Source organism: Dipodomys spectabilis, unplaced genomic scaffold, assembly GCF_019054845.1.
Source record: "Dipodomys spectabilis isolate Male_0828 unplaced genomic scaffold, ASM1905484v1 ptg000415l, whole genome shotgun sequence".
NCBI lineage: Eukaryota > Metazoa > Chordata > Mammalia > Rodentia > Heteromyidae > Dipodomys > Dipodomys spectabilis.
Window position 1 is genome coordinate 88224 of NW_024871092.1, and position 12849 is coordinate 101072.

Genomic DNA, 12849 nt, shown 5'->3' on the forward strand with positions numbered 1-12849 from the left:
ATGAGGCCAATGAAGGAACAGTAAGAAACCAGGCAGGAGAAGAGAAGATCAGGTTTCGTAGAAATAACCAGTATTCAGAAAATTAAACTTGGGGATGTAAAATGGCAGCATACTGATGTAAAAAAAAAACTACCATTAAGAAAAAGATGAGAGGTCTGGGAATGTGGATTATTGAGAGAGTGCTTGTGTATCATGCAAGAAGCCCTGGGTACAATTTCTCAGTAGCACATACACAGAATAAGCCAGAATTGGGACTGTGGCTCAAGTAGTAGAGTGCTACATACAGTGCCCAGGCCTTGAGTTCAACCCAAGAACTGGAAAAGATATACCTTGGTGTTGGGACTTCATCTGTCCCATGAAAGATGGACAGGGCACGAGGGAAGGTCAATGCAGTGCTCACCCATTCCCTAGCCTCCCTTATCCCGGGAGACAATCAGAAACAGCAGGGAGCCAAATCAAGCAGGAAGAAAAACTCGTTTATTAGCAGAGAGCAGCCCTTTGTAAAGCCAAAAAGGGCGGTTGGTGCCATATGTGACTGCTGCTCACCACAGTGACCCAGGGCCCAGTGGCAGGATGCCTGCACTGTGCCCTGACAAGTCCAACCTGAGACAGCGTCTGTCCTGCCTCCAGGCCAGTTCAGGCCTGCTATTGTACACAACAACCCTTGTTTCCTCCTCTAAGAAGCAGCTCAATATCCAACCACCATGGGAACCCAGTCCAAGAAGTACAGGCACAATGGAGGGGAAGCTGCCAAAGCAAGCATTTGGAAAGGAGCAGAGATCACAGCAGGCAAAGCAGCCATGAGGATGTGTCTGCAAGGAGTCCTTAGCTGGGTTCAGGAAAGAGAGGCCGGCGCAGGTGGGTGGGACACTTCCATAACCAATTTGAACATCTAATAAAGCTGCCTGTGGTGGATAGATGGCTTCTGATTTGACATCGGCAACAGAATAAGGTGCTGCAAATACAATGAATAGTCTCTAGCCAGAGAAACAAGGTCAAATGCTTAAGTTTCTGCACTTCCAGTGGTTCCTGGTATCTCCAGCTGAGTGGCCATCTTTATGTGGCCAGTAGGTGCCATGCAACCTTCTGCAGAGGCTGTGTGAGAGATCGTGTTAGACAAAGAGCTTCAAGGAAGCATGCCTGCAGGAAGGGGGGTTGGTTTCTTTGTTGCTTTGTATGTCCCTCCACCCAGCCCCCCCACTATAACCCCTGCTTTCACTGTATTTGATGTTGGTATAACTTGTGGAGGGGAAGGGTAAAAAGCAAATCGTTTAAATAGGGATACTAGTGGACCCACTGCAACAATGAGATGTACATGTCCTTATGTCGAAAAACGAACTTTACCACTTTGGGGAGGGGGGAAGGAGGATTCGGTGGGGGAGGTGGGGTGAGATGGGAAGGGCTATGAAGGGGAAACAAAGGAGAAAGTTACAATGCTTGATAAAAAATGTACTCATTATCTTGACCATGTAATTTTAACCTGTCTGCATAGTATTTTCACAATAATAAAAAATTAACAATGCACATAAAAAAGAAAAAAGAAGGGAAGGCTATATTGCTTCATGGTTCAGAGTTTTAGTTGATCTTGGTTGAGAGACAGTAGCCAAGAGTAACACATGATGGTGATATCGGAGCAGAGAGAGAACTCCGGAACAAGTGTGTTTCTCATTTTCCCTCCTTTGATTCTAAGTTCTCAGACTTCAGGATAGTGCACAATCAGCATGTGTTTTTCCACTTTAGCTAAATTTCTCTGTGAACTCAGTCGCCCATACACCTAGTTGTGTATGTTATTGCTCTCCTGCATATTTTTCAATCCAATCAAAATTACAATATGACTTAACCATTTCACTTGAACGCAGCACCCAAACACATCTACTTATACAAAAACACTCCACTTTTGTCTCCAAAAGACCTACATTCATGTTCAGACACTAGCATAAATGGAGAGCTAACAGAATGCATTGCCTCTCTCCAAAACTCTTTGTAGCTTTGACTTCCAACACCATTCAAAATTCCAGCTTCAAAATGTCCACAGAGACTCAAAGAAAATTCTTAGCTGAGAGTTGCCATGAAAATAAAACAAAATAGGGCTGGAAAGGTGGCTCAGTGGTAGAGTACTTGACTTGCATGCATGAGGCCCTGAGTTCAATTCCTCAGCACCACATAAGTAGAAAAAGCTAGAAGTGGGCACTGTGGCTCAAGTGGTAGAGTGATAGTTTGAGCTGAAATGCTGAGGGACCGTGCCCAGGCTGAGTTCAGGCCCCATTACCAACAAAAAAAAGTAAATGTATTTTTTTTAAAAAAAGAAAAACCAATTATATGCCAAGTATAAAGGCACATGCCTTTAATTAAAGCTACTCAGAGTGAAGACAGTAGGATCACAATTCTAGGGAAGCCTGAGTAAAAGCACTAGACCCTATGTGAAAAAAAAAAAAAAACGAGGATGGTCCAGTTTTAAGTGGTAGAGTGTTTACTAGGACAGTATGAAGCTTTGGTCCAATAAAGAAGAGGAAGTGAGGAAGAGAAGAAGAAGAGGAAACAAAGAGGTGGAGTAAGAAGAAGGAAGAAGAGGAAGAGGAAAAAAAGGAAATATAGAAAGAGCAACAATGAGGAGAAAGAAGAGAAAGGAAGAAGAGGAAAAGGTTGACAGAGAGGATGAGGAGCACCATATCTTCAATATATAATAACATGGTGTAAACATTCCTATTCCAAAACAAAAGAATTGGAGAAAAAGGGAAAAAATGGATCAGTAACCCAATTAATTGATCAAGAATTTGATTTGAAATTTCTTAATCGAACAATGTGTAAACAGACAAAAGCATTAGCACCTGTAAAATCACTTATAAAATAGAAATGAGATGTCATTTCATACTCACCAGAATGGGTAAAAGATGTGCATTAGAAGGTTTGACAAGGATGTAAAGAAATTGAAGCTCTCATACATTGTAAAATAGCACATTCATCTTGGAAATTAGTGTAAAAGTTCCTCACAAAGTTAGTTACAAAAATACCAAACAGCCTAGAAACTTTGTACAGCCTAGAAACTTTGTCTATAATTTTTATACACTTAAGTATAAAACAGCAATATTATCCATGACAGCCAAAGAACTGAAAAAAAAATTCACGCTGACCAATAGGAAAACAGTTCACAAAACATTTTATCCTCATGAAATAGCCCATTATCAAGTAAAAAAGAGAAATAGAGAATTGATATTAGTGGAAACACTGACAACAGACTAGATGGAAAGAAACAGACACAAAATAACACATAAAATGATTTGATTTTAATGAAATTTTGAATTATCAAAATCAGGCATGACATTAGTTTCTTTGGGGTTGGAAGTCTAAGGAGAATTCAGAATAGCTGCAGACAGGTATGAGATTTCTTTATGAATGATGAATATTTGAGAATATTCCAAGGTGATGAAGATTGAATACACTTTCAGAATTCAAAGAATCCCTAAATTTTATAGAATTAATTTAACAAATATAACATTGTTCAATTACACATAAAATGATTTTTCAAAGGGATACTAGATCATCTTTAACCAGCAAAAGTGTTCTACCATGAAAGTAGACATATAATATAGCAAAGTGGTAGAAAGCAGGAGCAAGTAAAAAAAAATCAATGCATATGCTACAAAATTAAGAAAAATCAGAGAATAAGTGTTTGGGAGAGATGAATGGAAATGTTAAAAATGGATTAAAGTGATCAAGATGCATTGTATTCACAAACTACTTTAATGAATGGCAGCTCCTTTCTTCAACTATTCAAATAAAATATTTTAAAAACTAGCAAAAAATAATTAATTAAACAAAAATAAATAATGAATAGATAAATAAAATACAATAAAAAAATATAGATCTATAACAATATAGGCCAGAAATTTAAAACACAAACAAGAATAAAGTAGTTTTGTTGGTGCTTCTAGATATATAAGGTAGAAAATTTTGACTACATCTAATTTATTGAGTTCTTTTGTCAATGGCATTAATTATGCCAGTAGTAAAAATAATCATGAAGTTCTGAAATGAGCAACACAGTATCTAGGATATTACTAATTACTAATGCAAAGATAGATGCAAAGAAAGATAATGCAAAGAAAGATGGAATAGTATATGTTTGTATGATTAGATAAAATGTCAGAATGATGTCTGAATGTAACATAGATATCACAGAAATAAACAGTAGAAATTTAAATGTATAAGCCAGGGTATTACAACATGATTACAGCAAGTGATTTATCTTTTTTTTCTGGAAATGAGAGAAAAATAAAAGCAACAGTGCACAGTACAACAGTCAAAAACTACCAAAAGTGGTCAAAGTGACAAATACTACTTTTAATCCTATAATAGGAAGGTGAAGTCACCCTAAAAATCACGTGTGGGAAGATAAACCAAGACTGCACTGAATTCTCTATACTCACATTTATACAGTGAAACATGACCACACAAACATTCTTTTAATAAACTCAGCACCACCTTATGTTTATTAACACCTGCCAATGGTTTTCTAAATTGAAAAACTGGACCAACATCATTGCATTGTTATAGATTAATTTAGTGTTAAATAAATTGGTTTGCAGAGTTTAAGCAAATGGTATGAATTCAACAGTACAGTACCAGAACTGTATACAACATACCATTTTTTAGCTTATTTTTGGAATATGATCTTGTGTTTATGCTTAGGCTTTCCTGGATTGAGATCTTCCTATCAAAGCTTTGTACATAGCTGAGATGACAGACAGATGCCAACTTGACTAGCTATTGGATGAGATGTGATCATTGTTAAGTCTACATGGAACCTACCCCCTACGCCCATCTCCTTCACCAGTCTGAACCCAGTAATCACCTGAATGTCCATCACCTAACTGTGTGTCAGAAAAGGATCCCTGGATCTGAGATTACTTCCTCCAATTCTATTTTCTATTGTGACTTACCCATTTTAATTTTTTTTCTGAAATAGTCCAGGGGCTTAAACTAAGGATCTATGCACTCTCCTGAGCTTTATGTTGGATCAAAAGGCTAATAAACACCATATATGACTAAGCTTATATTAAAATGAAATGGTAAATTAATATATATAAGATAAACTGATAAGAGAACCTACTAATGCTCGTGTGTGTGTGTGTGTGTGTGTGTGTGTGTGTGTGTGTGTGTGTGTGTGTGTTTTATAAGAGCACACTGTTAATACTCTATTCACTATAAACATTAGAAAATTATCTAGGATGATATTTTTAGGGTAGTAAGTTCTGTAGAATCGATGACATAAGCTTCCACATTCCAGGATCTTGAAAGTGTTCTGTTCTTGTTTGTTGAACCATGAGCTTTGAAAGCAAACCCTCCTATATCTGAATTGCCAACAGGGAAGTAGCAGTCTAACACTACATACATATCATTGAATCAGAAGGTAATAGTTTTTTTCATAATCAATAAGATAATTACAGAAGGGATGAACACACAACAATTAAGTATCTAGAGTGAAAGGGAAACAAAAAAGTAAGCTTTTTTTTTTTTGGAGGGGCATCCGGTCGTGAGGCCTGAAATCTGATCCTGGGTGCTGTTCCTCAGCTCTTCAGCTCAAGGCTAGTACCTACCACTTGAGCCATAGCACCACTTACGGCTTTTTGTCTGCTTATGTGGTGCTGAGGAATCAAACCCAGGGCCTCATGCATGCAAGGGAATGCTCTACCACTGAGCCACTTTCCCAGCACCAAAAGTAAGCATTTTTTTAACTCCATATGATAATTTCACAGGGGATGAAAGAACTACAGTTAAGTATCCAAAAAGAGCCATCACAGCTGCACAGCATCCTGTTATATTGTCACAATTGGTATCTCTTGTTAACTTCTCAGTATGCCTAATATATAAATTAAGCTTTGCCATAGTTATTATTGTGAATCTCTTAGCCTACCATAGTATTCTGTTCATTTGTAGACCCCCAAAAGATGACTTACTTCTTCTATTTAAAGACATGCCTTCAGCTTTAGTGTTCAACCATGCATTTTCAGTCTTCTCCATTATTAACAGCTCTTTCTCTGAGTATACGTTTTTTTCCCCCCTTGTTTAGGAAATGATACTGAAAGTTAAAGAATCCAATCTAATAGAAAGTGTAAACACCCCTATGCTCGAGGAGAGAGGTGTTTGTTTTTTTTCCTCCCAGGATGGATAACAGGACCTATTAATAAAAAGGCTGCTCTAGAACTTTGTGTCACTGAAACTAGTACTGCTTTTTTGTTCTAGCTGTTCCTGGGGCTTGAACTTAGGGCATGAGCCCTGTTCTTGCGGGATTTTTTTTCTTCTACCACGTAACCACAACTCCACTTTGGTGGTTAATTGGAGATAAGAGTCGCTTGGATTTTTCTCTTCGTCCTGGCTATGCATTATCCTCAGAACTCAGCCTGCTGAGTAGCAAGGATTACTGGTAAAACAACAGTGCCCACTGCTTTAAGTGTTGTTTTTTATTGTTATTCTGAGCTCCAACTCCTTTCAGGGTGAAAAGTAGTCACTGGGGATTCAGTTTTGCATGGGTTTATTTGTATAGCAATTTTTAAATATTTATTTGCTCTCTTGTTACATTGTTGCTACTTTATCTTATCTTCATTTAGTATTGGTTTCTACATTTTACATTTTATTATTACCAACATATTTCATGAAAAAATGGGATTACTGCACCGAGAAATTCAAATTAGTACAGTATTAGTGGTTTGCCTCATTTGAGAAAGGTTCTCTGCCATAGAGTTCCTAACCCATAGAGAGTCTCTTCACTTAGGACACCAGGCTACCACTGAAAAAATGGGGCCTGACAGGAAATTGGACAGCACCAGTGGGGTATCTCCAGATAAGGGAACTCTTAGCCACATTCCAAAAACTCACACTGCCATCGTCAAGATTAAGAAACACACCAACCCGGCCCAGAGGCTTCTCTACATAGTGAGGCAGCAGTGGGGATGTGGTAAAAATGGTGGAAAGTGTATTCTCTTTCACAAACAAAGGAGGAAAAGATCCTCAGATTCAGTGAGGTTGCTCCCTATGGAGGAATCCCTAATAACTCCCAGGGCCCAGGTGGAAGAGTCATCCACACTAACCTCCCAGTAATGTTTCCCAGAGCTGAAGACTTGGTGTCCAAAAGCAGTAAAGTGGAAGGACTCTTCAGAATTCAAAACTGCATAGGGATTGTCGTGTCCAACACAACTCCCAAGATCTTGATTCTCTGTAGCGTCATTGAAGGCAATCTCCACCCGGTGCTGGGTGAGCCTCTCTATCAGTCCAGGAATGGGAGGGCCACTGAGCTCTGGCCTCAGAGGAAGAGGCAGGAAGAACAAGACTGACTCACAGCTTTCTAGGATCAACTCTACATCCTGAAGCAGTTCCACATCTGGCTTCTGGTATGTTTTGATCAGCTCCTGATACATATTCCTGAGCTGATGCTTCTTCTGAAGCATTTGGGTTTCCCTTTCTCTGAGTTGCAGTAACATGGCTCTTTCTTCATTGATCAGTAGCTGGGAATGGTGTCTTTCCTCCTCCTGGACACCCAGCTCTAAAAACAGCACTCTAAAAACATCCTTAGTTATGCCTCGGGATAGCTTCACATACCAAATCCATCGGTTGATGAGTCTCCTATTCTCCTGTAAATTGTGCTGGTTTTCTTGAGTCTTTTCCCATACAGCATGCATCTGCTTTGAAATCATCTCCCTCTGCTCCTCAGCAGCCGTATCTATGGGATGGTGTTTGTGAGCCCTGTGCTCCTGAGACTGGGAGCAGCTCCTACAGAGCAGGGCCCTGTCTACCTCACAGAACATCTGCTTTGTCTCCCTGTGTGTCCCACACATGTATTCCTCAGAGCTCAGAAAATGCCTGAGGCTGGCTCTTCTGGCAATGGCCACCAGGCTCCTCAGAACCACGTTGGTTTTGAGGTCTCTCTGCTGGCAGGGTCCCCTGCACACAGGGCACCTGGCTGGAATCTGGGTCTCTTCCCAGCTGAGGCAGAGACAAGGTCGACAAAAACTGTGCCCGCACTCTAAGGTGACTGGCTCTATAAAAGTATTTATACAGATGGCACATCTCAATTCCTTCTGGAAGGCCTGGGCAGTGTCAGGGTCCATCATTCCTAGAATCTAATGAGGTGCTGGTGGCTCACCCATAGAAGCCTAGCTACTCAAGAGGTTGAGAGCTAAGGATCAAGCTTTGAAACCGCCTCGGCCACAAAAGTCCCCCTGACACAGATTCTTATCTCCAATTAACCACTCCAAAATCACAAGTAGGCTGTGGCTCAAGTGCTAAAAGCACTAGCTTTGACCACAAAGTGGCCCAGGGACAATGCCCAGTCTTGAGCACAAAGTGACCCAGCAACACTGCCCTACCACTGGGTTCAATCCCTGCAACCGACAAAACAATACCACTACCAACACCACCAAACCAAGGAGAGAAGAATTAAAAGAGGAGTAGATTCTCTCACTCTAATCCTCACCTGGAGTATCCAAGCTCCAAATGGCCTCCAGCCTGCTGATGTAGGATCTTCAGCAATGCCTGAGTCTCAGAATTCCACTCTATTTATACTGAAAGAGGGTGGGCCCAGGAAAGGAAGTCTCTGATTGGTTGCTTAGGGAAGCTGATTTACATATCAATAGGAGTTGGAATTTACATCCTGTCCACCACACCTTTCACTTCCTCTTTCAAGGACCTACTTCTTACAATTTGGTTAGGTTATTTGGGTTAGGTGCAACGTAGGTTTGTCCAGGATTGGAAAAGTTTATTGTGTTTGTTTTATTTTGTTTTGTTTTGTTTTTTAATTCTGTGTATGTTTTATAATGGAACTGTGCGTTTATTACTTTTCCACAGGACTGTAGGCCATATTACTGACATTATCCACTGTATCTTATGGGTCTTCAAAAGTAGCTGAGTTCATATTTCTTAACAGGTTATCATCCTATACTTTTTTTATTTGTAATTTGTCAGGCCTGATGTTGGGCTGGTACTTTACCACTTAAGCCTTGTCCTCTCTGTGTTTGCTTTTGTTTTTGGAATAGAAACTTGTGTTTATTCTTAGACTCTTCTGGACTGAGTTCTTCCAATTCACACTTTGCTCAAAGCTGAGATGACAAGAATTATCTCTTGCTTGAGTTGTGATCAGGATTAAATCTGCCCACAGACTAGCCCCTCCCAGCTTTCCCATCACCTGCCTGAATCATACCAGTAATCACCTGACTGTCGTTGATCACCTGACTATGAGTGAACAAAGATCCTAGGCTCAGAGATCATTTCCTCTTGTCTATTGTCTATACTGACTCATCCTTGCGATGTTGTTGTTCTTGTTGTTTGTCTGTCAGTGCTGGACTTGAACTCAGGGTAGAGGATCTGTCCCTGAGCTCTTCTTCCACTCTATTTCTCTTATCTTTATTTCAAATATCATTTATGCCTTTTTATTATAAAATGATGTGGTATTCTGATATATAATTTAATAACTCAATGCCGTTATTGAGAATGATCTAAAAAATTATCATAGACATAAATATACATATATATACATATATCTATATACATTGACTTTCAAGAGCACATTATTAATATTCAATTTGCTATAAATTTTATCCTATCAGAATATTCTCTTTAGGGTTATAGATTCTGTAGTGTCCCTGTCATAACCTTTCCCATTTGTGGTTTTGTGACTATAATCAATCTTGTACATTTCTTGCTGTTGATCCATTAGCTTTAATAGCATAATCCCCTATCTGAATTGCCAGCAGAGAAATAGTAGCCTAACACTATGTTTGCATCTTTGACTCTCAGGCATTGACTCTCAGTCTTTTTTAAAATTTTTCTTTTTAAAAAAATTTTTGTCATTAGTGCTGCAGAACTCTGGGTCTGTGGGAAACCTCAGCTCTTCAGCTCAAGGTGAGCCCTCTACCACTTAAGCCACAGCACCACTTCCAGCTTTCTAGTGGTTTATTGGAGATGAGTGTCTACGACTTTCCTGCCCGGGCCAGATTTGAACTGAGATCTCAGAGCTGTTTCCTGAGTAGCTAGGATTACAGGGGTGCACCACTGGTGCTGGCTAAGCATTATGTTTTATCTTCATATGATAATGACAGCAGGGATGAATGCACAATAATTGGGTATATAGAGTGAAAAACGGACACCAAGAAAGAACCATCACAACTGGACAGCAAACTGTTGTATTGTTACAATTGTTGACTATTGTTAACCACTCAGTATGCCTAATGGATAATTTGAGCTTTGCCATTGTTATTATTAATCTCTTAGCCTGAATTAATGTTCTCCTCATTTTTACCCCAAAAATTATGACTTATTTATTCTGAAGCCATTCTTTCATCTTTAGTGTTCAACCCTGCATTTTCTTTCTTCTCCATTATTACCAGCTATTTCTCTAACTATTCCAATTTATTTTATTTTATTTTATTTTTAGGAATTAGTATTGAAACTTAAAGAATCCAATCTAATAGAAAGTTTAACACCCCAATGGTCTAGTATAGAGGTGTTTCTGTTTTTTTCTTCCCAGGATCTAGTAATCAAAAGTCTGCTCTAGAACTTTGTGTCACTGAAACCAGTACTGCTTTTTTGTTCTCGAAATTACTGGGGCTTGAAGTTAGGGCATGAGCACTATTTGTGAGGGTTTGTTGTTGTTGTTGTTGTTTTTGCTTTTTTTTTCTTCTACGACTTGGACCACAGCTCCACTTTGGTGGTTAATTGAAGATGAGTCTTTTGGACTTTCCTATATGAACTGGCTATGAACTGCCATCCTTAGCAGCCTGAGTAGCAAGGATTACTGGGAAAACAACAATGCCCACTGAATTAAATGTTTTTTTTTGTTTTGTTTTTTGCTGTTATTCTGAGATCCACCTTCTTTCATGGTGAAAAGCACCTTCTTTCATTGGGGACTGCTTTTTTCATGAGTTTATTTTTATGGCAATTTTTAAATATTTCTGGTGCTGTTGTTGCATTGTTGCTACTTTATCTTACCTTCATTTTTTACATGTTATGTTTTATTATATGTTACCTCCATATTTCATAACAAAATGGGATTACTGTGCATAAAATTCAAATTAGTAAATTATTAATGGTTTGCTTCATTTGAAAAAGGTTCTCTGCTATAGAGTTCCCAACGTATAGAATCTTCACTAATAGTGGTTTATCATTGGAGAAAAAGGGTCTGCCAGGAAGTTGGAAATAGCCAATGGCGTATCTCCGGAGAAGGGAACTCTTAACCACATTCCAAAAACTCACACTGCCATTGTCAAGATAAAGAAACACCACAACCCCAAGAGACTTCTCTATATAATGTGTCAGCAATGGGGAGGTGTTAAAAAAAAAAAGTGTAAAGAAAGTTCCCTTTCACAAAAAGAGGAGGAATAGGCCCTCTGATTCAGGGCAGTGGGCCAAGGAAAGGGTATATACCTGAGTTCTCATTTAGGGAAGTTGATTTACATATCATCTGGAGTTGGAATTTCCATCCTGGAAAACACACCTTTAACTTCCTCTTTCATGGAAATGCCTCTTACAATTTTCTTAGACAGTGACAAGTGTTTATTTTGGCTGGGTGAAAGTTAAATTTGAACAGGATTGGAAAACCGTTTTTTTTTTTCTTACCTTTTTGAATCTTTTATTTTTGTACTATGAATTAATTACTTTTCCACCAGAATGTAGGTGACTTTTTATCTTGTGGTTTTGAAAATTAGCTGAGCTTTCATTGTGGATATATTAGATGATCATCCAAGTTTTTTATTTGTAAATTGTCATGCCTCCTGCTTGTCTGGTGCTTCACCACTTGAGCCATTTCAATCTTTTTATTCTCATTGTACTTCTAATCTCATAAAAAATACTGTATTAATTTTCTATTGGTAATGTAGTTCCCCAATTTTAATTTATGCAAGAATTCTGAACTGATTTAAAAAATGAAGGACATTTTAAAGTAATTCTTTAAAAAGCTATGAATATGGAGCTGTATATAATTCATTACTTTTGATTAATTTTTCACACCTCAGTTGTAGAGTATGCTCAAAGGTGATTTTTACACTAATATTTTTCTTTGAGGAATTTTTTTAGTTAAGAATATTTTAGAGATATTATTGTTAGTTCAGCTATTTTTCTCCTTCATAAGGAATGTGATTTTAAGTTAATACACAGAAAATCTAAGACAGATGATACATTTGGCATTTAGATCAATTTGTGTAATTACTTTTTTATTTAAATACTGAATAGTTGTTTCTGAATTTTCAATTTATTACCTAAGTCAAAGGTATATCATTACACTTGCAGAATCTAATCCACTGTACAAAGTTAAGTAACATATTAGTTTGAATTTTATTTTTTTGTTCAACAATAATATTCAAGAGGTATCATTTCAGTAGGTTTCACTGAAAAATTATTAAGATATACCATATCTACAGATATTTCATAATTCTATATTCTTATTTTTGGATTACATTTCTGTAATCCATGTGTCTGTACTCCAATTGTGTTAGACTTCCAATTATTCATCTCACATCTTTGCTTTGTTCCAGGATTTCAGCATTAATGTTTTCTTGTTTTCCGTGGTTTTTATTATTTTTTCATCTCACTATCACCATTGTAACTTTTTAACATACAAAAAAGAAAATTCACTATTGCCCAGCTCAGCATTCCTTACATTTTCAAAAACCGAGTGACGCTAGTGACATACAACATACATCAAGAAATTACTGATATAATGTATACAATACAGTAATATCAAAATATTGCATAAAAATGTAAAAAATGTAATGTTATGAAATTAAAATACACTATTATTAAACTGTGACATCAAACATTTTCTATTATTATCATAATATAATAATATAAAACCCTGCCATC

General features: G+C 37.8%; 1 protein-coding gene across 1 annotated transcript; it reads right to left on the reverse strand.

Annotated features, from left to right (window-relative positions):
• Nucleotides 1-6768: 6768 nt before the first annotated feature.
• LOC122097133 (tripartite motif-containing protein 43-like) lies at nucleotides 6769-8105 on the reverse strand. Its single transcript, XM_042667619.1, is given in 4 exon segments — nucleotides 6769-7004; nucleotides 7007-7259; nucleotides 7362-7418; nucleotides 7554-8105. Coding segments are annotated over 4 exon segments (1098 nt in total).
• Nucleotides 8106-12849: the final 4744 nt, after the last annotated feature.